The 27,226-nt window shown below is 42.0% G+C and overlaps 1 protein-coding gene across 5 annotated transcripts in view; it reads left to right on the plus strand.

Moving 5' to 3' along the window:
• The window catches only part of Epb41l4b (erythrocyte membrane protein band 4.1 like 4B), a 139,823-nt gene that overhangs the window by 16,678 nt on the left and 95,919 nt on the right, over nucleotides 1-27,226 (plus strand). For all 5 annotated transcript variants that reach the window (XM_013073431.3, XM_013073432.3, XM_004848147.3 and 2 more), the window contains exon 2: nucleotides 26,045-26,149. In XM_013073431.3, coding sequence (XP_012928885.1) covers nucleotides 26,045-26,149 — 105 coding nt within the window. The remainder of the gene's footprint in view (nucleotides 1-26,044; nucleotides 26,150-27,226) is intronic.

A 27,226-nucleotide genomic window follows, 5' to 3' on the forward strand; every position in this document is an offset into this window, starting at 1 on the left:
GTTCTGGGCAGTTTGTATATTTACCCCATTAATCCAGGAAGCTGGGCTCCAGGGTTTATGTACTTCATCTTTTTTTTCTTTAAAATACTTCTAAATTTTCTGTTTTGAGGTATATCATACCTTTCCCGAGGTGTGGAAAACAGAGCAGCTTGGTTGCTTGAATAAAAAGAAAAGGGGGGAGGATACTGGTTTTAGTTAAAAGAAATGCTAACCTGTCATGTCATTTCTTTGTTTTTAAGATGAGAAAAAGGTTTTTCAACAAAAAATGTGATTATACTATGTATATCTTCTTTAAAAATGTGGTAAAACATGATCTTAGTCTTTATATCATACTGCTTCTAGTATTTAAAGAGAAGCTTGGGGAGATCTGGTCTTTGTCATGAGGAGAACTCTTGCAGCCTGGGAGGCAGCTGCATTCTGCTGCAGGCCCAAAATGTCCCTGGTGGAGAAGGTACAGTACTTGCTGGCAGTTATGGATCATCATAGGGTCGGCTTGGGCCAACAGGTTCTGAGGTCTTAGTGGATCTTCATGTGTGTTCTCAGCCCTCCTGATAATCCTTTGAGGCCAGCAGAGCAGCTATGGTTATTCTGATTTGACTAGGGAGATAGCAGTTGTGAGCCAAATTGTACCCCCTGTCTTATCTTTCAGATTCATATGTTGAAGCCAGCCGTAACCCTCAGTACCTCAAAATGTCCATACTTTTCTCTTCTATTATCTTTATCCAGTTTTAGCATTAGGACAGTGTTGATTTGCTAAAATGAGGGGAGAAGTGTTCCTTCTTTTTTCTGCTTTAAATGCTTGATATAATTTATCAGTTAAAATGTCTGTGAGGGCCGGGGATTTAGCTCAGTGGTTTTGCTGCCTGCTGCGCAAGCGCAAGGACCCAAGTTCGATCCCTGGTACCAAAAAAAAAAATGCCTATGAGCCTGTTCTCGTATAGGTCAGTTTTCAAGCTAGGAATATACTTTCTTTAATAGGTGCTATTCAAATTTTATCTTTCTTCCAGAGTCAGTTTCATTAATTTGTCTTCCAAGGTACCGTAGAAATTGTCAAATTTATTTCAAAAAAGATTTTTGTAATATGCTTTCTATATCCTTTTAAATTCTGTAAAATCTGTGGTAATGTCCTCTAAATCTTGATATTGTAATTTTTAAAAAATGTATAATTGAAATTGTGTAATAGGAAGAAAAGGTCTAAAGGAGTAGGCGAAGTGGGAGGGGTAGGGGAAAGGAAAGAAGGGAAAAGAAAAAATATGAGAAAAGGAAAAAAATGGAAAGAAGGTCTTTGCAAATAGGGAAGGGAGGAGGGGGTGAAGGGAGGGCAGGGGAAGGGGAAAAAATAAGAACCAAGATGCATCATGTAATGGTACAAGATCCCAATGATGAATGTAACTGTATTTTATACCTAAAATGTACCAATAAATTTAATGGAAAAAAATTTAAAAAATAAAGCTAAAAAAAAAGAATATATTTGTAGACAGGATTTTAAGAAGAGGTGGTTTTATTAAAATGAGGTCACGAGGGTGGTCCTTAATCTAATGTAACTGTTGTCCTTATAAGAGATTAGGACCCAGGTACACAGAAAGAAGACCATGTGAAGACACAGGGAGAAAATGGCCAGCTACAAGCCAAGGAAAAAGGCCTCAGAAGAAATCAACCCTGCTCATAACCTATCTTAGACTTCAGCCTGAAAAATTGGGAGGAAATAAATTTTTGTTGTTGAAGCCACCGAGTCTGTGGTATTTTGTTATGGCAGCCCTAGCAAACTAATGCAGTAGCTAAGACCGAGAAAATTCTGTGTGTTCTTTGATCTGTTTTCCATTCCATTGTACTTCTCCAGTAATCACAATATGAGGCAGAATGACATAGGCAATGTCATAGCTAGAAAATGAGACTACGTGGGGTTCATTGGAAGTAGAGGTGGATTTTGATTGGGGGTGGCTTCAGGACACATGATATTGGGCTGTCTTGGACCCTGCGTGATGGAGGACTGGCAGTCTAGGTGGGAAACAGAACGTGGCTCTTGGGATGCTGAAGTATGGGAAATAGAAAAGAAGGCTAAGACCCTTCAATGGTCCTGAACAGTGGAGTTCTTACCTCTCTGCAGGGTGCTGGAAGGTGGGCAGTCACGTGATGAGTTGGTTAGGCCTGCAGGTCTCAGTGTCGTGCTGGGCACTGACAGGAAGGGCAGATGCCTTGGAGTTTGAGTATTTAGAATCCACTGGATTTGGTGGTTGGATTGAGGCGTGGAACTGATGGTGAAGCAGAGAAGAGACCCTGTGTTTTGTGTATGGAAGGTTGGTGAGATAACCCAAGGAATGGAGCAGCTCTAAGAGGGTCCCTACATTGTGTTCATAGGCTCTTTTTGTTCATGGGCTGTTTTTGTAAAGGTTCCCAGTGTTAGATATTTTCATGTTTTCTTTCTTTAAGAAAACCCCCAAATGGTATAATCTTTGAGATGCCACAAAACTGGGGCTTATTCCTGATTGCTTTAATGATTAGAGGCCAACAGGTCAGGTGCCTGGAGAGAAGTTCAGTAAGAGTTTGAATAGAATTCACACCCAGCTGTAGCAGTGTAGGACACTGAGAGAGAGGACGGCCCTGGCTATGGCTGTAGACTGCTTTTGCTGTGCCAAGCTCTGGGTGAGCTCCTTCGCGTGAACTTGGAGCTTGCAGAGTTCCTAAGCAGAGGTGTGCTGTTGCTGTCACCAGGTTATCACCTGGCATACAGGTGAGAAAAGGGAGGCAGATCCTCCTCTGTTCCATTGTCTCAAACCTCGAAGGAGTCAGTATTTTCAAGGGAGGGAGAAGGAAGAGAAAGGCATTTATTGAGGGTCTGCAGTGTACACAGAACCAAACCAGGAGCCAGGCAGATACAAGACCAAGTCAAAGATGCATCTCTTTCCCCAAGTCACTGCCTGTTAAGTGAGACTTGTCTTTTGCAGTTTACATGCTTTTACCCAGTTTTCTTGCTCAAGGGGGAGGAGCCAGGGCAAGACTGAGGATCCTGATAGTTGTGCATTTCAAGTGCAGAAACTGGTAGTCTAACATGGGACCAAGGGAAGAAAACAGGACTTTGTGAACAGTTTACTGAAAATCATGGCTCTGAATTCCAGGTGGGAATTAACCTTATTCTATCTGAACGCTATCTCAAAGCTGTATAGATCATCCACATAAGATGGGGTGAGAAGAATGATGTACACATATCTATACCCAATTGGCTCAAATGGAATTAATGTCTCCCCCCCCCTTCTCTCTGTTTCTCTCCTCTTGCTCTGTCTCTCTCTGCCTCTGTCTCTCTCTCTTCCTCTCTTCTCAGTAGTGAGGATTGAACCCAGGGTCTTCACGTGGAGTTACATTCCCAGCCATCTTCTATCTTTATTTTTTATTTTGAGACAGGATATCGTGACAGGATATCACCAAGTTGCCCAGGTGGGACTTGAATTTGTGATCCTCCTGCCTCAGCCTCCCAAGGTATTAGGATTACAGGCATGTGGCACTATGCTTTGCTTTTTTCTTTTTTTTCCTGCTTCCTCCTTTCCTCCCTCCTTCTCTTCCTTGTTTCCTTTTCCTTTATTTACTTATTTTTTTTGAAATGGTTTCTCACTATTTTGTCCAAGCTGGCCGTGAACTTTTAGGCTCAAATGATTTTTCTGCCTCCCAAGTAGCCGGAACTACAGGCATATACCGTGTACCTGCCCCAAACTGAATTTTGAAGGCTCATTTTTGTATTCACACACATGCTGAGTGAAATTAACCTTACAGGAAAGGGTATATGTAAGGGCCTGTGTATAATTCCACGTATAGACAGTTCTAGAACTGGCTGAACTAGTATGTGCAGGAAACAAATCAGAATAGCTATCTCCGAAACAGCTGGGGTAGAGGAGTATGGGTTACACATACATTTCCATTTGTCAAACCACAACAGCTCAGATTTCTGCATTTTGATATAAATACAACTCACCACCCTCTGAGAAAAAGAAGTATGAAACAATGAAGAGCAAGGGAAGGAACATCCAGTGGAGGAAAAGACGAGACAGAATGACATATTTACTACTCTGTTTACTCTGCATTTATATGACATTGTCTATAATGAAAAGTTTCTTTAGAGAAATAAGCGGCACATCAGGTCACATCTGTTCCCTCCTCCTTCCTGGAAGCCTGCCCGCTGTCTCCTGGGGAGAGGGCAGTGTCTCAGGGCAGGAAAGCTGGTACCAGCCTCTCCAGCTACAGTCTCTCGGTTTGCTTGCTTTCTGCCTTGTTGGTGACCCTGAACTTTGGCTTCCTTCGTTGGCACCTGCCACCGGCCCTGTCCTTTGCTGTCCTTTGATCTAGGAACTGACCCTCCCCTTCCGCTGACTTTGACCGCCAGCTACCACCTAGCCTTTTCTTATCTCTGACTCCTCCCTCCCTCTGTGGTTCCAAGTCTTTCTCTACTGTGGGTGAACCCACAAAAGGTAAATTCACTCGATCTCATTTCCCTTCTTAGAATTGTAAAGTGCCACCTGTGTGCCTTTGTTCATGGATACAAGCTCCACAGAGGGAAGGGGCACTGTCCCCATCCACCTGCAAAATCACACATGCTGTGTGATTCCACTGAGAGCAACTTCAAAACAGGCACAACAAATCTGCAGTGCCTGTGGGAAGGAAGGAAGGGAGGGAGGGAGGGAGGGGAACTGGGGACAGAGGTGTGTAGGGGCTTCAGTGGGTTGCGGGGATGACCTGAGAATGACCTCTTTTTGATTTGGGTGGCAGTCACTAGAAGGGTTCACATTTTGTACTGCTTGAGTTGTGCATGTATGACCTATGTACTTTTGACTGTGTATGTCATTCTTCATTTAAAATAAATGAGAGACCCATACAAAATTTTTCCTTACTCTACATTTAAAAATCCGTATCTCGAGGTTTTCTTGAAAATTGGAATATGTGATGATGGCACAGTCTGAATTGTCATGACCCATTTTCCCTCTCTGCGGCAGCAGAAGTTCATCAGTGTCTGGCACACAGGTGACACCTATGTAACATCCTTCTTTTAGAGTTTCTTAGAGAGCATGGGGTTGGAGGTCCGGGGGCACCAGGACCCTGATGTTAAGCCATTGCAGGTGAGTTAGTTCTGCCTGAACTGGGGAGAATTGAGGCTAACTTACGACCAACCTGTAGCAGTTACTATACTTGTTCCTGGGAGTTTAGTTCTGTAAATAATTTCCTACTTGTGCATTCTGTTTTGAAGTAGCATTTCATAACAGTCCTAGCCAGTGCTTGTACCTTGTTTGGCATTGGGCTGTCACTGTGTACAATGCAGAGATGACTGGAAAGTATTTTTCTTACTTACTGGGTAAAGACTATCTTTGTGGGGTGAACTTACCTCCCGGATTCTAATCACAACAGCTCACTCTAACTGCAAACCACATGCCTCAGGGACAGGATCTTGATAATGCCATGGTTATAAATCCAAACCTAAGGGGAGCCTGTGAGCCTCACACCTCCCTTTCCTCCATCTAAACGTGTCATTCTCTGCTGCCACCAGCATCCCCCTCTTCCTCTCCTCCGCCTTCACCTTTTACTGTTCTGGGGGTAAACCCAGGGCCTTGTGTGTATACATGTAGGTTTCATTTTACCATTGAGCTCTACATCCCCAGCCCCTCTCTGCCTTCTTGCAGGGAAGCAGTGACTTTTTTTTTTTAAAGAATACTGACTCCTCCTCACCAAAAAAAAAAAAAAAAAAAAGAACAATCAAAGGCTGTCTGTAAAAAGCAACTTTTATTTGTATACCACTCTATCAGATAATTGACAGTCGTGCCTCAGTTATAGTTTTATGACCCTAACAGCCAAGCTCACCAAAGACAGGGTTAAAGGAAAAAAGTTTATAGGTTTCTCCAGTCATTAACCTTTTTGAAAATTCCCTCCCTCTCTCCCTCCTTCTCTCCATCTCTGTCTCTGTCTCTCTCTGCGTGCTGCTCCCCAAGTAAATCACTACAACTCCTTAGCAGTTGGTGTGATCAATACAAGGACTAAAATACAGCCTCTTTTGCTCATGGGTTCATTGTCCACATTGATAGAATGCCAGCCGAGGTTGGGACCTGAGAAGCATGGTGTGCATGACTGTGCTGTGGGATAGTCTCAGTTTGGGGACCACCATGCAAAGTGTCCAAGGGCTATCACCCGGGGAAGGCCCTTGCTCTCTAGAGGAGTGGGTAGGAAGTTCCCGGGACTGAGAGTCAGTCCTGACTCTGGTGGCCAGCTGTGACCAGGCTGGATGGAGCCCTCTAGACATGCTCTCATTTTGCCCTTCTGTCACTTGGGAGGATGGGTGCTGTGCTTTCATTTTCACTTTACAGGTAGGAAACAAGCTCGGAAGGATGAAGGAACCAAGTAGGGACCTTGCTGGCAGTAGGTGTTGGAGCCCAGATTCAAACCTGCTCCCTGACTTGAAGCCCTCATTCCTCCCTCTGTTCTTGGGGTTCAGCTGCCCCTCGGAGTAGCATGGACTTGGTGCCCTAAACAGCACCTGATTCAGTTCTCTCATAGCTCTCAAGGCTGGAGGTCCAAGTCCAAGGTTCCCACGGCAGTGGTCTCTCAGGCCTTTCTCTCTTTGGCTTTCAGAGGGCTGTTCCCTTGCTTCCCCATGTCCTCTGTCTTTTCCAGGGCATGTTTAGTCCGGATGTCTCTCTGTTCTATCTCTTCTTGTCATAAAGACACCAGTCAGATTGGTTCAGGGCCCTATTTTAACCCAACTTTCTGTTTAAAAACCTTGTCCCCAAATACAGTCAGTCACCTTCTGAGGTACTGGGGGTCAAGGCTTCAGCGTAATGAATTTAAGAGGGACAATGTACAGCATTCAGTTCAATGCATAACTTAACCTCCTGTCTCTTGACCTCCATAAACCTCATCTCCCCACTCTGCTAGTGAGTGTGCTGCATAGAATGAGGCCACTCCTATCACCAGGTGTGCCCTAGGGTTGAGCCCTGGGCCAAGCCCTATTTAAAGTCATCTCACTTCATGTAATCCCTAGAATCCTCAGCAGGCAAGAAACTTTGCAGATGTCAGACCCTACCTGAGCTGAGTAACAGCGTTAGGACTCAGACCTCAGCATGACTCCAGCATGCGCCTTCACTACCCTGTTTCGTGAGGTGCTTCATCAGGGTCACTTTTAGAGGTGCAAAGGGCAGTTTAGATTAGAGGGGGACAGTCCTCATGGGCTTGGGGCATCTAAGGAAGCTTTGGGTACAAGGTGGCAATGCTACGTCTCTCTTTTCAAATTTAGTCCACATTCCTAAGTTACAGGAGGAGTGGGGGCAGCCAGCCTCCCCGCACTGAGTTCTTTCTGTTCATGTTTCTTAACTGGGTTTCCTGGGAATTTGTTACATATTTATTGATGTAGAATTATTTACTTTGAGAATTGCACAGGGGAATCTGCAATCTGGCTTCAAAAAGTAATTTGGCAATTTATTTTCAGGGCTGCCCTTCTTCCAGCAGCTTGTTTCGAACTCAACCTCTGGCACAAAGACATCCATCATTTTAATTGTAAATGTTACTGTTTAGCCAGGCACAAATTTATTTCATTTTCTTTTTTCCTTTCTCCCCTTGATAATAGTAGGTTACTGTTTTGGTTCTTTTTTTGCCTTAGTCCACCATAACCAAGAAAAAAAGCCAAAAATATTTCCCAAACCAAGCGCTTTTTATAGTCAAGGAGTTTTTAGCACTGAGCTGTCTGGTTTTCTTGGTGTGGCATATTTGGTTCTTAACCTTTCAGGAGCAGAAAGGCAAGACTTGCCTTTTCATTTCCCTCTGAGATAGCAGCCATAATGCAGTCTTCCCAAGATAGTCCTAAGGAAGAAAAGTGTATTAGTGTCAGGGTCAGAAGGCTCATGTTCTATTTCTGGCTTTGTGGTGGCTGCCTGGCAACGTGACTGGCCTCTTGCCTTGTTTTTCCTATCTGTAAAATGAAGGGTTCAATGTGCTGGTTTCCCGTGTTTTTTACCTCATAACTGGGATGCTGTACCCAGGCCTGGTCACTGTGGCCATCCAAGGATGTCCACCAAGGAGTTCTTCCTCTTCCATGTCAAGATGTCATAGTCTGCTGGGTGGCAGATTATGGGGCTTTAATACAAGATCAAAAGTCAATCTTGTCTCCCTCAGAAACTGTGAGGGGCTAAAAACATAGTTTCCATGAAATTAAATTGGATGGAAATTTGACTTTGGTATGTCCAAAGCCAAAAATTTAGCTTTCACTGCTGTGTGTGCTTTGTTTCTTGCTATAAAAGTATTTTATTTGTGCCTGTGAAATTAAGCACAAAGTCCCTTCATAAGCTGTACCAACGTCTGGGGGTGAGGTGGAGAGGATGAAAGGTTCCTTTAGGTGCAAACATAGACACCAGCAGAGGTATGGTATTTTGTGGGAGAAAACTAATTGTTAATGGCTTAGAGTATCTCTCCCTGTCTGTAGCCCATATCACCTTTACCTTCGCTGTGGATTTAGGACTTCTCTTTCCAACCAGTGGCGCCAGTGCTCTAAGGCAAGGCTTAGGCTGTAGTGTACTTGCAGCCCCCTCTCCCCAACTGCTTTGCATGTTTGGAGGTTTTGTCTCAGGTTTTTTGTTTCATGCAGTGCTAGGGATTGAACCCAGGGCCTTTGTATTGAGCAAAGTCCCCAGCACTTTTTAACTTAATTTAAAAAAAAATTGGAGGACAGAGCCTTGCTAAGTCATGAAGTTGTCTAGGCCGTGTTCAAACCTGTGATCTGCCTCAGCCTCCCAGAATGCTGGGATTGCAGGTGTGTACCGCTATGCCTGACTTTGGTTTAAGTTTTATTATGGAATTTTTCGAATACACAAAATAGACTAGGATGTTGAAACTGTCATGTGTATAACCACCCCTTTATTATTTTCTGGAGTTATGTATTTATTTGATTGCTTGTTTGTTTTGTAACTCTGGGGTTCAAACCCAGGGCCTTAGGTATGCTAGGCAAGTGCTCTATCGCTGAGCTAGATCCCCTACCCAATTTTTGGAGTATTTAAAGCAAGTCTCAGGCAATTTATTTAACCTTAATACCTAAGTGGGTAACCTACAGTATCATCATCATATTCCACAAAAGGAACAGTGATTCCTTAATGTCATAAATCCTTGATCAGTTTTCTGCATTCATCTCAAAAATCTTACTGTATATATTTTTTTGATTCAGGAACCAATAGGAAGCCACACACTGCATTTGGTAGGTATGTCCATTTCAATTTGTACAGGTCCTTTCCATTTTCAGTGTAATTTGTTGAGCTCTTCTAGTGGAATTGGCAAATGTGGTATATGATGGCCTCAGATAGTTTAATATCTTTTTCCTAAACAGAATTGGCTTTTAAAAGTACTTTCTAGTTTATCTTTTTTTAAAAAAAAATGCATCTGTTTATCCTACTTTCTTATTTCAAAGCAGATGATACCTAAGTTAGCATCACAGTTTTGAGGTTTCCTACGAAATATTTTTTAAAATTACGAAAAACTTTATGTGAAATCTTTTCTATATAAGACACATATGTCATGCACACATGCTGTTTCTGTGTATAGGTGTGATTTTTGTTTCATGTATCTGTTGTGTAATAAACTCCCCCAGTGCTTAGTGGCACCACCATTTATCATAGTCGTGGATTATGTTGGTCAGGAATTTGGGCAGGGCTCTGCTGGAAGATTCTTCTCCTCCTCATAGCATCACCAAGGTCACTTGGGGCTCCTCCCATTAATGATGGGCTGGTGTGAAGGGTCCAAGATGGTCCATTTCCAGGTCTGGTGTCTTAGCAGGGATACCTACTTGTGGCCTTGTAACCATAGCAGTCTCAGGGTAGCTGGACTGTTTATGTGCTGCCTGGATCTTCCTCCAGAATAAGCATCTGAAGAGAACTGTCACATTGCCTTGGAAATCACAAAACATTACTAACACTGTACAGTGGGCCCTTGATGTGTGGATTCAATTTGTTCCTGAGGCGTGGTTGTAACTCAAGTTGGTTAATTGCCTTCAAAGACCTTTCCCTGTAAAATTTTAGGCCACACTTTCTTCCAGGGATCTCAGTGTTCTTAGAGAGACACTGGTCCAGGATTTCTCAACCCCACACAGGAAAGGATGTTGTAAAAGTTCCTTCCAGATCTCTTTAAGGGTTAAACCTGTATCTGAAACAATCTGGAAGCACAAGTGGCCAGCATTTGGGTCATAACTCAAGACGTTGGTTGTAAGTTAAAACTAAAATTCCTGTCAGAGCCCAAGTTGTTTGTATGTCAGGCAGGTTGTAATTCAAAAATCAGTTGTATTTGTTGTGAATGAAGCCATGCCAAATTCTTTTAGATTCAAGGGAAAAGGCAAAGAGATCCTCTGTTGATAGAAGTGTGAGAGCATTTGCATCTGTGTGTGTAAGCACACCACTATTTGAAAAAATAACACTAAAATTAACACCTTAAGTACTTCCCACCTGGTACTTTTGAAGTCCTTATGTACTTGCTTGTCTTTTGATAGAAGAAAGAAGCCACTGGTGGGGCAGGCATCTTTCTTAAAAGGCACCTCCAGTCCTTTGTTCCCATTCACTGGGGAATTGAGAGGACTTATTTGGACAGGAGCACCATGACAGGTTACATGACTGAGCTCACTGGATAGGGAAGACAGTTGGAGCAGCTCCCAGTCCAGAACTTGCAGAGGAATTGGTCCAAGGGACCTTTGTGATAGGAAAGTTGCTGCATATTTTATTAAAGTTCCTGTCAGTGGGATAGTATATTAGTCAGTGTGCTTGATAAGTAGTATCACCAAAAATTAGAGTAGTCATGCTGTTTTGATGTTCCTCATTGAGAGCAGAAAGTATAATATTTGAAGTGTTGGATCAAAGCAGTTTTCACAGCAGTCAGTATAAGTAGCTTTAGGTATCCATGACTTCACTCACGATCTTGAGGAATAAATGGGAAACCCATCCTTTAAACTAATGAATCAGTTGTGTTCCACGCGTTTGGACAGCAGTATAGTTACACGGATATTGAAGTCAATAGATGGTTTTCGGTCTCCCCAGTTGATTGAAAGAAATTTCAAGAGACTGGGTGTGTAGCTCAGTGGTAGAGCACTTTCCTAGCATGTTGGAGGCCCTGATTTTGATCCCCAGGACTGTAAGAAAGAAAGGTGGTTCATGGAGTTGTGACCAGTACTGTCTTGTGCTGCTCACAGCAGCCCGTGAAGGAGGTGGAAATGGAACAACTGTGAGATTTGAATCTCTGCTGAGATCTAAATATAGCTTGGTCTGAAAATAGTTTATCAGAGAGAAATGGTGGCTGACTGATAGTTGATCAGTAATGCAACACAAAATCTCAGGGTTTTATTTTATTTTTTTCTTTTTGGTACCGGGGATCAAACTCAGGACCTTGCGCTTGTGAGGCAGGCGATGGAACCACTGAGTTAAATCCCCAGCCCCTTCAGGGTTTTAAATTAATGTCTCCATTAGTTGAAGCCAGTGTGGCTATGTTTCTGTGGTGGAACAGTTACACCTGGAATCTTCCCGCCCAGATCTTTCAGCGTATTGAGGGGCCCTACTCTGTGGTTTAAGGACACTAGTTGTCCCTGAAACTAACCATCAATACCTTCTTTCACTGACTCATACACCACGATGACAGTAGCTCTCCTTTTTTTCCCCCCGGTACTGGGATTGAACCCAGGCCTTCACACTGAGCTGAATCGCTAAACGTTTTTTTATTTTGAGACAGTGTCTTGCTAAGTCACTAAATTGGCCTGAGATTATAGGAATTGTCACTTTCTTTTAAAATGTTTCTTCCTTGTTGATTAAAATTAAGAGCGGTTGTTTTGTTGTTTCCTCTGATTTCTAAGAGATTGTTAGCCGAACAAGTCAGGAAATTAATAACATGTGCTCTGTTTTATCAGAATTGAATTTCCAGGAGCCACCTGGAAATTGATCCCTGCCCCCACCGCATCTTGGCTTCTGTGTTAGTTTGTGAGCAGATAATCCACTTTACACACTACAGTGACTTTCCTGCCCTCCAGACAAATTAAGGGTTGCCTCCCTGTGAGATCTGTCTCTGTTAGACCCTGTGGCCTTGCATCCCAGCCATAGCCAAAATCATGCATGGAGTAGGCTCTCAGTGTATTTGTGTGTTGAATTGGGCTTAAGAAATATTTCTTGTTTGCAGAGCATATTGTATGTGGTCTGAGCCACAACGATGAATGAGATGGCTAGGGAAATTAGTGGGATGAGGTAGAACTCTGCCCTAAAAATCTAAAAGCCTGGGCACCAATTTTAGTTCTGCCTCTTAGAAGCAGTACGAACTTGGTCATGTAATTTCTCTGAGGTTCAGTTTCCTTCTCTGCCAAATGGAGTCAAGGAATCTTTATAAATATTGAAGCAGTCTTCCATTGACAGGTGGAATTTAAAAACTAGCTGGCTTTAAGTCCAGCAGACTGTGAACAACTTTTGCACGGTCTTTGTGTCACTTCACTCCAATTTTGAATCACCAAATCTTGCTGGTGCTGAGATGGTATTTCTCACTCATGATAAAATGTGAAGGTAGCATATTTGGTAATTTCTGATATTTGTATATATATTTTCCTGGAGTAACAGTTTATACTTGGTTATGGTGACTTAGTCATATTGGCAGTGAGGATTGTATTAATTATCTTCACATTGTTATAACAAAATACCTGAGGCAGATAATTTACAAAGAGGAAAAAGTATATTTTGGCTCACAGTTCTGGAAGTTCAGTCCAAGGTGAGGTAGCCCCATTGCTTTGGGTCTGTGTTAAGAGTGGCATAGTATGGCACCAAGAAGCAAAGAGAGACAGGAAGAGGCTGGGGTCCCAAAATCCTCTTTAGGCACATGCCCTCAATGACCTAAAGATCTCCCATCAGGCCCCGCATTTTTTGGGGGGGGGGGACCGGGGATCAAACTTGGGTCGTTGTGCTTGTGAGGCAGGCAGCGGAACCACTGAGTTAAATCCCTGGCCCTAGGCCCCACATTTTGAAGGTCCACAGTACCTCCCAACAATCCCACCCTGGGGACCAAGCCTTTAACACATGGACCTTTGGAGGACATTCATCCATCCCATATCAGAGGCAGACTCTAAGGCCACGTGGGATATGTGTGTTTGTAATATAGAATTAGTTTCATACGAAGACATGTAGGAAACTGGCAGGTTATCAGGTGGAGGGCAGAGTTAGTGACTAACTGAAGTTAGCACTTCCTAGAAGCAGTTGAAACAAGCCTAGAGGCAGTTGCCTTCTGGCAACTGCTGGCTGGAAAGCTAACTATGATCCCTGTTGGCATTCCAAGAGACTTAAAAGAGGGGTGTTAAGGACTTGCAAAGGAAGGAACTGATCTTCAGGGATCAACATGAGCTTACAGAAATCCCAAAATCAGACTAACTTCAATTTTTATTTAAATGGGATTATTAGACCTCATGTACCTTTTATTAAGGTGCCTGTTTTTTATTAAGCATTTGACAGAAAAGCACATGGTGTTATTCCTGTGAACAAGTGGGAGATAGAAGGTTTGAATGAAGCATAGCAAACCACAGTTTACAGCACATGCTTGTTTGCTTTCTTGGTTTTTTCAGAAATTAATATAATTTAGCAAGGTTGACAGAGCAGATCAGAGTATTGTATTTCCATTTTTCAGATGAAGCTGAGGCTCAAGGGTGCCTGAGGGCATGGTCATATCACTAGTAAAGTGATAGAACTGCGTTTCCAACCCAGCATTTCTTCCCCTCAGAGTTGCAGGTCACAGCCCTGTGTGGGACAGGTCTGTGTATTCGTAGCTAAACTGGAAGTCACCATCACACAGGTGCTCCTACTGAGGTACTAAAGAAGTCAGAAAGGATACTACCAGCACAGCCTCTGTCAACCTAGGCCAGCCTATGACATTGCCCAGGTATTGAAAACTGGGATCAATAACTGATAGATCAAATAACAGGCTGGGTCTTATAATGTTCTTACCAGGATCGATCCCAGGCCAACTTAAATAAGATGGAATTTAGTTAGAATAAATGCAAAAGCTACACTTGAACCAGTACCACAATTATTCTGGTTATTTTAACCTGTGTTAAAAATCCAGAGTTTGTTAATACTTTATGTGTAAAAAGCACAGCATTTTCAGTAGCCATACGGATAAGGCACAGTGGAGTGTGGTTTCTAAAACACCAGCATCCTGTTGTGCAGTAGAACAGACATGGGGTCTGGAAGGGATGATGGGCACGAGGGTTCTAAAGCCCAGTCCCGGCTGGCTGTAGAGAATTGCCGGCAGAGCTGGACCATGGAGATCAGACTGTCTGAACAGTGGGTTGTTTGAAGACCATTGTAGGAACTGTGGATTCTCCATCTCCATCAGGGTTTATGTTTATTTCAACCTCCAAATGCTAGATGGCAGAGAAACAAATACAAACAGAGCAGGGCACTTGCCAGCAAGAAGTTGAATAATGAAATTTGCTAGTTGAAAATTGGTCCTGGAGATTGGCTTGCTGCAGAGGGGATGGGAATGGGGCTGTAGGAGAAGGTATGCTAGGCAAAGGAAGAGCACAAGCCAAGCCCTAGAGCTGGGACCTGCTGTGCAAGGTGGGGTGAGCCTTGTATTTGGAAAACTACTGTAGGTACACAGCCCCCTTCACAGTTTGATTGGAGCCCAGGGTATATTATATAGGCCCCTGAGGAGAAAGAAAATTTATTTTAGATTGGACAATATTGATTGAGCACAGTCCCTGACATCAGGATGAGGGTATCTGCACTTCATTCCCTACTGGATGCTTTTTGAGTGACTGAGATGAAGGCTGTGTTGTATGAAGACCATTCTGGCAAACACAGGGAGGATGGCTATTAGGGAATAGACCTTAGAAGTGGCAGAACCACTTGGGGCTGCCATTGTGGTCCAGGTATGAGGTGACATGGCCTGAACCATGATAGCAATGAGAGAGGCTTTCTGAAAATGGGCACATGGGGACATAGCATCTGATGGATGTGGAGCAGGTGAATGTACCTGCAAGATGAGGGTTCCTGAAATCACTTTTACAGCTCAGATAGCACGCTTTTCCAGTTAGTTCACAACTAGAATGTACACTTGTCAAGTACACCCAGCTTATTTCTTCTTTCTTATTTCAAATCTTCCTAGGATGCCTGGCATCTTTTGTTAGAGTGAATGAGATTGGAACAGGCTGGCTTTAATCTTCTTTGTTCTTTCAGGACCAGATGTGACCTGTTAATGTTGCTCTTGAGTCAGGTTGCAGTAATACATTGCCAGCAACATCTTATCTAAGACCAGGATAGCGCATTTATTTGGCGGTCAGTTTAGACATCAGCTGTCTTGCAGTCTCCCTTATCAGGAATGTGGCTGGGAACCAGTGAGTCAGCAAAATAGGAACCCGTGGCAGGCAAAGATAGCACCAAGTTCGTGCTTTTCCCTGCTGGCTGCCTACCTGCCCCAGTGTTCTTTGGCAACTGTGTACTTTTACAATTTAACGAGCTTCCTTATTTTCAGCTCTTGTCAGATGAGGAGCTGCTACACAAAGACATACTGACTCAAAACCACTGGTTGCTGGTCCTTGGGAAAAGTGGCGTGTTGAGATGGGAGGCAGAGAAACTAGAAAACATCCATGTGAGAACTCAAGGGTAAAGCTTGCTAGAGCCTGCTGTGTTTGGGGACAGCTCGCTGTTCAAATCTGGGAGTACATAAGAGTGCCTTTGCATTCCAGAATGGTAATCCTGACATAGTAAGGCCTCACACTTGCTTGGTACATGCTGCTTTGAAAAGTGGGAGTCAAGTCATGTTGCTACCTATGGGATTGAGTGTTAAGCTGATATTAAAAGTCTTTCCTCCCTAAGAAGTGCTTGCTTCCTGGGGAATAGCTACTCCCCCACCAGCTAGTACCCTGACATCTGGAATGGTGATTGGCACTACATTTGTTAAATGAATGATGAATGAGTGGGTGAGTGAATGAATGAGTGAGTCCATCATAGGGCGAGACCCAGATAATAATGAGGCAATAAGGAATGGCTTTCTAGTCTTGTCACATTAACTTGTCTCCTGTTGTAACCACTAGACACCACTTCACATAATAGCAACAAAATTGTGTTTAGGTAAATGGCCTTGGAAGTGCAGCGTGGTTCCCTAGGCATTTGTTCATGGAATACTTAATATGAAAATATTTAATGAGCATATTTTCATTTTTAGACCTGCTGCTTGTGAAACATCACCAGTCTGTTGTCAAGTGCTTTACCATGGCCCATCCAGAACAGCTCTTTCTCTGTTCCAGGTCCCACCACACATCCCTCTGCTACCCACTCATGCATCAAATAATAGTGATTTATGGAGTGCTTGTTAGGTATTGTGGGTAGGCACCGTGTTTCGGGTATAGGGGGATGGGCAGGTGGGTGCTCAGGTGAACACAGCTGGACCCTGCCTTTAGGGAGCACTCCATCTCCAGCAGGGAGCACAGACATCAGCTATGCAAGGTGATCCTGTGTAAAATACAGGCAGGTAGGTGCCTCCTGTGGGAGAACAGAGGGAGCATTTCTCTGGCTCCTGAAAGAGGGAACTGTTAGGCTAAACTTGAGATAATAGTGTGTGGGCTTCCTAATCTTTTTCCAGGAAGTAGGATGTTGGGGCTGGTGGTGCAGGTGAACCGAGTTATCCGGAGCCTTCCTGGGTTTAAGAATAGATACTCTGGGGGCTAAGAGCAGGGGGAGATGCTAAGTTCAAGGGAGTGGCCTTGATCCTTCTGTCTTCATCCTGCCCAGTAACCTGCTGGGGCCTGTGTTTTAGGGACCCCTCAATTCCAGCCCAGATTCTTTTACCAGCTTCTTTTTGCAGCTAGAAAGGGCCATGGGGAAATTCTCTCTTCTAGCAGAAGATAGCAAACATGGAGCATCCTTGGGGGTGGGGGGTGCAGGGGAGTGTTTACAGATGTGCAGGAAGACACCAGCAGTGCCTACCCACCAGACTCTGTCACCTCCAAGTCCAGCGGAGTGAGGGTCTGGCATGGCAGAAGGGACCTGCCACCTTAGAAAGGTCCTCTCCTCAACCTCCACCCTGAGCTCCTCTGACATGAACAGCCACATTAGAAAGACATTGGGAAGTGAGGTTTGGAGTGACCTAGACGGAAGTTTACACTGACTCCTTTCATAGTACTCAAGTAAAATGGTGACTTTTCTGTTGATACTCTGTGAGTGATGAAAACACATGCCTGGATGGTAAGCCCTGAACCCAAATGCAGAACCATAAGTGGAGAGCAGATTGGATTTGGGGCCAGTTGAATTTTATGCTGTGACTATTCGGGGCACCATGTCAGCAGCCCTGGGACAAGCCTAGACTGGTGATAAGGATTTTGGGAAATTATGCTTTGCTCATGGTCACAGTTGGTGGTCCATCTGGGACCAGAGCACAGGGCTCTTGCTTCCTCCTGGCCCAATTCTTTCTGCCATGTCCTGCTGCTAAAGCCTTACTTAACTAGTTCTTCCCACAGGGAAACATGCTAATGAAGCATTGGAGCCTCAGTGATTAGGTATTGTTAGGCTGGCAGTGCTGGAGAGTACCAGGGTAAAGATCCATGAGATGGACTTTACCAGCAACAAGGAAGACTGCCTGTGGTTTTCTTGTTTTTATTTTTTAAAAAAAGTATCAGGGATTTGCTGAGTTACACCCCCAGCCCTTTTTAAATTTTGAGACAGTCTCACTAAATCCCTTAAGTTGCTCAGGCTGGGCTCAAACTTGCCATCTGCCTGTCTCAGCCTCCCAGAGTGCTGGTATTAGAGGTGTGCATCATCATACCTGGCTTGTTTTTGTCTTTTACAAAATTGTACTTGTTGTTTAACAATTGCCAGGAGATCAGTGTTAGAGAAAATTTGGGAAGAAAACTATCCACAGTTTCTCCCTCCTAACACAGCTATTTTTGTTTTAGCAAATTTCCTGCTTTTATCAAACAGTCCACAATAGATAGCGCTTGTGTGTTTTTGTGTAGTTGGGAATCACAGCTTACCTCTTCCTTTATAGTCTGTTTACCTAATGTCATCATTAAAATTTTTCCCTACTTCTGTCTCATCTTTGTTGTTATCTTTTAAATGGCTGAACAGTGTCGGGCAGTGTTGATGTCCCTTCCATTCTGTGTGGCTGTGGTAGCTGGTTCGTCTCTCTCCCTCCTTCCTTTCTCCAGTAGATTGTGCTTGTAGAGAACCGCATCACACATTCTGCTGTCTGTTGTTGAATTGTTACATTCACAGGAATAGTTACAGGAAGAAAAGTCAGCAATACAGTACAGAAGTAGTTTTAGTTTTAGTTTTTACTTTATTATTTTGTGTTGTTTTTTGGTGCTAGGGATTAAACCCAAGGCCACCTTCATGCTAGGCCCACACTCTTACCACTCAGCATACCGTAAATCCTTTTCTTCCTTTGTGGTGCTGAGAAGTGAACCCAAGGCCTTGTTCATGCTAAGCAAATGCAGTACCACTGAGCTAAACCTGCAGCCCCTGTTTTTACTTTTTATCCATCATATAGATGCAGATACACAAACAAAACAGAGGTATGGTTTAGTGAGGTTTTCAAAAGCAGATACCCTGTCCTGATACCCAGATCAGGAGATAGCTCCCTGCCCGCTGGCCCTCCATGTACCCGTCCTACAAGGAGCAGCAATTACCCTGACTGTATTGTCACTTTATTTATCACTCTTATTCATTTCAAGTGTTGTCACCCAAGTGTGCAACCTAGATGTTACAGTGTGATTCTGCCTTTTCTCAGAAAACGTTTTTTAAATTTCTTTTAACCTGTGGATGTCCCCTCCATTTCCTTTCTTCCCTGTATATTTTATTGGAGAAAGAAACTGGGTTATTTGCTCTGAGGAGCTTGTGGGATTTTTCCCAGGCTGGATCTTGTGGAGAGAAGGGTGTGGAACGAGTTGTGACTTGGGTGATGTGTTCTGTAGCAGGAGATACACATAGCTGGTGCCTCTTGTGATGCATGTGGTCACTCATGCCCAGCACTTACGGCCTAACATTAATTAGGGGCTATACATTGTTGATATTGCAGTTCTCTGGTTCCCCCTTTATTAATTTGTTGGAATACTTCAAAAAGAAAAACTCCACCCATCTACTATTTTTGATGGCTTTATCGAAATTCACGTATATTTCACCCATCTAAAGTGTACAATTCAGTGACTTTGAGGGCATTTATGGAGTTGTCACCATGATCAGTTTTAGAACCTGTCACTGGCAAAAGGCCACTTCCTTTGCCTCTCCCCACTCCCTAAAACCCTCCAGTCCTAAGCAGCCGCTAACCTAATTTCTGTCTCTGTAGATTTGCCTACTTTGGACAATTCTTAGAATGGGATCAGACAGTGTGTGGTGTTCTGTGACTGGCTTCTTTCATCTAAGCATAGTGTTTTCTGGGTCCATCCATGTGCTAGCATTTATCAGTTCTTCCATTTTACAGCCAAATAATATTCCATCAAATGGGTATACCGCATTTTGTTTCCTCATTGATTGATAAATATTTTGGTGGTATCTGTCTTTTTGGTATTGTGAATAATGCTGTTGTGAACATTCATGTACATGTAAGTTTTTATTTCTCTTGTGTATATACCTAGGACTGGAATTGTTGAGAAGTATGGTAACTCTGTGTTTAACTATTTGAGGAACTGCTAGGCCAGTGATGGCGAATCTTACAGAGACGAGTGCCCAAACTGCAGTGCAAAGCCCACTTATTTATCATAAAGTGCTAACACTGCAATTGAAACTGAATAGTAAGGTTTTAATTTAGAGAAAGCAATTCTTTTTAAAAATTTTTTTATTTGTTTTAAGTTCTTTTATTGGTACATTTTAGTTATACGGTTCATTTACATTTATCATTGGGTGTTTGTACCTGTACATGATGTATCTTAGTTCTTATTTTTTCCCCATTACCTGTGTGCCCTTCACCCCCTCCACCCTTCCCTATTTACATAGACTTCATTTCCATTTTTTTCTTTTCTCATAGTTTTTCCTTTCCCTCTTTTCCTTTCCCCTTCCCCTCCCTTCACCCCTTCGTCTTTGGACCTTTTTTCCTATTTAAAGTTGTCAGTTATTCATTTTAATCATTTTAACCCTTGTTTACACTAGATCAGTTTCTCACACTAGAGAAACTATTTGGTATTTACACATGTGTGTCCTATTTATTTCACTTAAGAGTTTGGTCTCGATATGCATCCATTTAGCTATAAATGACTCTAGTTTTTCATTCTTTATGGCTGAGTAGTACTCCATTTTATTAAAAAAAAACACATTTTCTTTATCCAGTTTCCAGTCGATGGGCACTTGGGCTGCTTCCAAGCTTTAGCTATTACAAACTGTGCCGCTATGAACATGGGTACACATATATCACTGTGGTATGATTCTTTTAATTCTTTTGGGAAGATACCCAGCAAGAGAATAGCTGAGTCAAATGGGACCTCTAGTCCTAGTTCTTTGAGGTAGCGCCATACTGATTTCCACAGTGGTTTCACCAGCCTGCACTCCCACCAGCAATGGAGAAGGGTTCCTTTCTCCCCACACCCCCGCCAGCATTTGTTATTGGTTGATTTCTTGGTAGCAGCCATTCTTTCTGGGGTGAGATGGAATCTCAGTGTAGTTTTCATCTGCATCTCTCGAATGACCAGTGATGTTGAACATTTTTTCATATAGTTGTTTGCCACTTTTACTTCTTTGTCTGAGAAATGTCTGTTCATTTCAGATGCCCATTTTTGAATTAGGTCTTTGAATTTGGGGAGTCTGATTTTTTTCAATTCTTTGTATATTCTAGATAGGAGTCCTTTGGGGTACAGCTGCTAAAATTTTTTTCCCACGTTGTAGGTTGTCTCTTAGCTCTGTTGGTGGTTTCTCCTGCAGTGCAGCTTTTTAATAAGATGAGATCCCAGTTGTTGATTCTTTCTGCTAGTTCCCATGCTGCTGAGGTTTTGTTCATAAAGTCTTTTCCTATGCCAGTGTCTTCAAGAGTTCTACCTAACTTATCTTCCAGCAAGTTTAGTGTTTCTCACTTAATATTTAGATCTTTAATCCACTTTGATCTTAGTTTAGTGCATGGTGATAGGTATGGGTCTAGTTTTAGTCTTTGGCAGATTGAAATCCAGTTTTTCTAGCACCATTTATTAAATAAGCTATCCTTCCTCCAATGAGGGTGATTGGCTCCTTTGTCAAAGGTGGGGTGGCTGAGTATGTCTGCAGTTGTTTCTGCATCTTCTAATCTATTCCACTGATCCTCATGTCTGTTCCTTTGCCAGTACCATGCTGATTTTATCACAGTATCTTTGTAGTATAGTTTCAAATTGGGGATTGTGATACCCCCAGCCATGTCTCTGTTGCTCAGAATTGCTTTAGCTATTCTAGGCCTCTTATGGTTCCAAATGAATTTTTGGATTGTTTTAGAGAAAACAGTTCTACACTAACATCTTTTGTTTTGAAAGAAAAACACAATAATAAGCATGCCATAGGTTCGCCACCACTGTGCTTAGGCTAGTTTCTGTCATGGTTGTATACTTTTTATTCTCAGCAGTTTTTGAGGTTTCCAATTTCTCCAACATTTGTTATTATGTCTTTTTTATTCTATCCTAATGGATATGAAGTGGTATCTGTGGCTTTGAATTGCATTTCTTTTTTTAATAACTTTATTGTCCAACACACACACACATACAAAAATTAAAACCATTCAAAGAAGAACAATGCAAGGGGAAAAAATGACAATAATATTCAAATACAGTAGAACTCAACCAAAACAAAACTGAAAATCACTTAAACATTTTTCCATATAACTTAAAAAAGCATCTCAAGCACCAGCAAGACACCAGAGAATGTGATTTGTTTCTGAATTGCATTTCTTTAATGACTAATAATGTTGCATATCTCTTCATGTGTTTATTGACTGTATATTTTAGAAGAACTCTATCGTTTGGCTGTTTTTTAATTAGGTCTTTGTTCTTTTATTGTGGGAATACAATAGTTTTTTATTCTAGGTAGAAGTACCTATCAGATACAGTTTCAACCTTCTATATCCGTGGATTCAACTGTGGACCAAAACTATTTCCCAAAAAATGCATCTCTAGTGACTATGTATCTATTTATTTTTCCTTTCATTATTTTCTAAAGAATGTAGTGTAACACCTATTTACATAGGATTTATATTGTATTAGGTATTGTAAGTAATCTAGAGATTAGAGTATATGAGAGGATTGTATAAATTACATGCAGATACTACATTGTTTATATGAGACTGAAATAAGTATGGAGCAGATATAGAGGGCTGACTGTCCATAATTTGCAAAAACTTTCTTCTGTTCTGGACTGCACTTTCTTGATGTCCTTTGAAATGCAAAATTTTATACTTTGATGTATAGTTCAGTTTTTCTCTTTATGCTTGTACTTTTGGTATAAGCAAACTATTGCCTAATCCAAGGTCATGAAATATTGTGCCTGTTTTATTCTGAGAATTTTATAGATTGAATTTTTTTGCAAAATAGTAGACACAGATTTTTATATATATATGACCTTAAAATCTAAAACTCTTCTCAACCAAGGTCTTCCAAACAAATCGATGACTCACACCAACATGATTTAGGTTAAAATATACACAGGGAATAACACAATGTGTTCTTTAGGAATTTAAGAACTTGAAGATTATCCAGATATGAATTCAGATCTTTGGGAAGTGATATGCTTGTATTAAGCAACTATGCTACATTTCTGCTGGATTAAGTTGTTTTGAACAATTACACCTAAACTATCTTTGATTTCATTTAGCAAAATGTATAGGGTAAAAACAAGAGAAAGCATGCCAACTAGTTAGGGTGTTCAATAATGCATGATTTTTATTCTCTTGCTCTAAAAGCTTGTATGGGAGGTGGGGACAATCAAGGAAAGTAACTCAAGATTTTAAAACTGGGCCTCTTGTGTGCTTTAAAAGGAAAAAAACAAAACAAAACCAAGTATCCACTAATTTGCTCAGACAGAGCAGGCTTAGTGTTCTTGTATCTCAAAATGTTAATGATTTTTAATGAGGAAGAGGAAAAACATCCAGTACCCTTTTCTGTAATTTAAATAGAGAGCAGTAGACATTTCTTTATGCCCAAAAGCTATGGCAGCCGTTTAAATGTGACCAAGGTAAATGTGGAATGGAGATACTTTAAACAAGCTAGGATTCAGCAAATCTAACACACTAAAATCATGATTAACATTTTGAAAGAAAATGCACAAATCTAGTAATTATTTTGAGATTTTTTTTCATTTGAAAGTAATTGTACTGTTACTAAATTCACAAATATGCTAATTTAAATACCCAATCCTATTTTATTTTTTAAAAAACCCGCATTACAAACATACAAATATTTCTTTCCACATCAGTGCCCATTCATATCATGGTTTGAAATGGGGAAAATAGATTCATTCCCCTTAATCTGCAAGTCAGTAGGTGTTTCTTTACAGTTAACTTTAGCAGAATTCCTACAAAATAGTAATTAACAGTGATTTTCTTGTTAACTCACAAGGAAACACCTTCAAAACTGCATTTTGTTAAAGTTTCTGCACTAAAATGTAGAAAAACAACTATACAAATATTGAAGAGTTAAAAATTCCTTAATTTTTTATTCCTGGTACCACTACCACAGTTTGCAGGGCAACATACCTGATGTAATGAAAAGAAAAAGACAAAGCTACGAAAGATAAAAAGACGTCAGGAATGTACATCTAATTGACACTACCTTGTGTTAATCAATAGCCGCACATTTTGCAGACTGTAGCTGTGACAGTCCTGAACCGGAAGGGTTTCCTGTTTGTAACTTTTCTGACTATGCATCATCGCTCCCTCTGGGGCAGGTTTTTACAGTTCCTCTGATGAATTTGGGACGACTGTCTCAAAGTAACCTGCAACTTTCCCGACAACTCCTTGCTCTCTCTCCTGCCAAGGACTGTAGCCCTTTTCTGTTACTTTTTTAAACCTTCTGCTCTCCATATCCACTTCCACCACCAGATCCATACCCACCACATAGGGACTGCCAGAGCTTCTTCCACCAAAACTGCCCCCCTTCATGGGTCCATAATTTCTTTGCTGTTGTCCACTATAATTTCCAAAATCATTACAGTTTCCCAACTCCACCATAGTTAGCTCCACCAAAATTTCCTCCTTCCTTGTAACCTTCATATCCTCTTCCTCCTCCACCATGTCCACCACCTGGTTCCCATGTCCCCCTCCACCACCGTAGCCTCTACTACTGTGACCAGGACCACCGCCATAGTTTCCCCATCCCCTCCAAATCCATTATATCCACCATCACCTCCTCCGTAACTAGCTCCACCGCCACCTCCTGCACCACCATAGCCTCCTCTTCCGCCACGGCCAAAATTCCCTCCACCACCTCCAGAGTTTCCTCCACAACCCACAAAGTTGCCAGATCCACCTCCACATGATCCAGCAGACTGCATCTCTTGTCTAGAAAGGGTCTTTTTGACTTCACAATTATGCCCCTTAATAGTGTGGTATTTCTGAACAACAATTTTATCAACTGTGTCGTGATCATCAAAAGTTAGAAAAGCAAATCCTCTCTTTTTCCCACTCTGCCTGTCTTCCCTAACTTCTATGGTTTCACTCTTGCCATACTTTTCAGAGTAGTCTCTCAAATTATATTCTTCTGTGTCTTCTTTAATACTGTCAACAGAAATTATCTTCAGTGTTAGATGGGCACTAGACTTTACAGAATCCTCTCTAGAAACAATTCTCTTTAGTTCCACTATACACCCATTAACTTTGTGTGGTTGAGCACACATTGCTGCCTCTACCTCTTCAATGTAAGAGTAACTAAAAAAAAAAAACAAAGCCCCTGGAGCATTTTATTTGGGGATCTCTCATTACCACATGAATTGTGAATGTGCCCAATTTCTCAGAAGGTCCTCTTAAACTATCGTGTAATTTCAAAGCCCAGATCACAAATAAACAGCTTCCTCAGTTGCTCTGGTTCCTTTGGTTTGTTCCCCCACCCCTGATCCAATCTGGCTACCATGGCCAGAGTTGGGCTGGAGCTGATGAGGCAGTGGTTTTACCACCATTTTGAGGCAAGACTCATTATAAATTGGACTCTTACATTTACATTTCTGATACATTTTGAGTTAATTTCTGTATATCCCTGCTACATAATACAATCTTTGGTACCCATTGTTACATAAAGGCAGGATCAGTGCTGGATTCTTTCCCTTTATTTACCAGTTTTTATAATAAGGAGTTGGTATTTTAGTCCTTGTGTGATGTTGTTTGTGTTCTTTGCAATGATATCATTTTTACCTGACATGCATGTCTGTCTCTGTTCTGTTTGCATGCCAATGAGCCTTTTTGCTTCAGTGGTTTCTCTTATAGAATCTCCCAAGGAGAGGTGAGAAAACAGCAATCACTAGGCCTATGTACAGGGCAGGAAGAGAAACTTAATGAGACATGATTTATTCCAGGACATACCTCCTAATAAGTGGCAGGGGTAGGACTTGAGCCCTTGGGTCTGACCTGTCTTTTATGCTCCTGCGCCATCCATGTACCACATAGTCAAAACCCCGGGATAGACTGGAATTTAGATTCTAGTCCTGGCTTTGTGGCCTGTGACCTGTAAAAAGTCTTTTGTTCATTCTGGGCCATGGTTTCTTGTTCTGTGAAATCAGAAGGCTGGAAGAGAGCCAGTTCCAAAGAACGGAGCAAATTTCCTAAGGTTGCCTGCATTGGGAGACTGCCCAGGTTTTCCTGCATAGAGCCTGTCATACCTCTGTTCAAGAGAGTGATTTTGGCAAAGGTTACCATCACATGTAGGAATTCATCCAAAAACACTCTTTTTGTAAGGAGAGGCTACCAAGGGTTAAGAGTTTTTAATCTGGGTTTTTAACTTTATACTGTTATATGATGTTTGAATTTAATTATGAGTTTGTTACACTTAAATTATTTAAATTAAAAAATTTTTATTCAATTTAGGGAAGTATTTTTTTTAAATGTTTTTGTTTCTTATCCAGCTATCACACTTTGTCTTTTCCAATACCCATTTGTCTTCCAGAAACATGCCAAAGGCCAGGATTTGTTTGACCAGATCGTATACCACTTAGACCTTGTGGAAACAGACTACTTTGGCCTCCAGTTCCTCGACTCTGCCCAGGTCACAGTATGTATTGCTTTGATTCATTTCAGGACAGATTGGCTTTTCATGCTAATTGCAGATCCACAGTTGCTAGAAATTGGTAGAGAAAAATAGAAGTAAAACTATGATATTGTTCTGGTAATGTGCATTGGCAGGTGGTGATGGTGCTTGAGTGAAAGGCATCCACACTACTTGTAGGATCTGCCCTGCCTTGAGGTAGCTGATAACCAGGAGAATTATGCATGGAATACATTAAAGAAATACTTCTGAATATATAATGCATTATGGACACATTTCTAGGATGGTAGGTAGGTAGGAAGAAGAAAAAGTATTATAGAAATTCTTCCAGTGATGCTGCACTGGCAACTGCTTGCAGAGTCTGGCTGGTAGAGCACAGGTGCTGTGAACACAGCTGAGTCCCAGCCACGCTTCAAGGTGGAGAGGGCAGTCAAAACAAGACACCTCCAGGAGGTAGTGGTAGGTCAGCACAGGCTCCACCAGCTTTCTTGGAGGCAGAACTGTTTACAGTGAAGCTGCTAAAATGAGTGACCCAGACAAGTTCAGAACCACTCTTTTTGTAGTAGGAATGAATGACTTCGTAGTCTTCCTTCCCAACATAATCTAGCTTTGGGTTTCAAAGATAATTTATTCAACAATCTAAAAATGTTTATTGAGTGCCTATTATGTATTGGACCCTATTCTAAGCATTGTGAATTAAGTGGGGAATATAGCTATGATAGGTGATAAGAAGAATAAACAAAATTAAGCAGAGGGAGGGATGCACAGAGGAGGAGTGGGTACTCCTTTAGACAATGTTTTGAAGGGTGAGTCCCTGAGACAGCGTTCCATCTAGAGACCTAGAGCTGCCCACACCTGAAATATGCTTACCAGTTACTTCCTGGGGGACCACATATGACAAGTATAAGATGAAGCTGCTCAGAATTATTGCCTGGGAATTGGGTCTGCCGGAGAATGTCATGAGATGTTGGGACCTTAGGCCATAGAGTAGAATCAGGACATAAATGCCCTCTGTCTGCAGTGCCACCTGGGTAGGCCTCCCACTAGGTGTGTGTATGTGTATAGTGTGTTCCCCCGCTACAG

This window comes from Heterocephalus glaber, unplaced genomic scaffold (genome assembly GCF_053883595.1).
Source record: "Heterocephalus glaber isolate CG9 unplaced genomic scaffold, H.glaber_assembly_v1.0 deba00001481, whole genome shotgun sequence".
NCBI classification, from domain to species: domain Eukaryota; kingdom Metazoa; phylum Chordata; class Mammalia; order Rodentia; family Bathyergidae; genus Heterocephalus; species Heterocephalus glaber.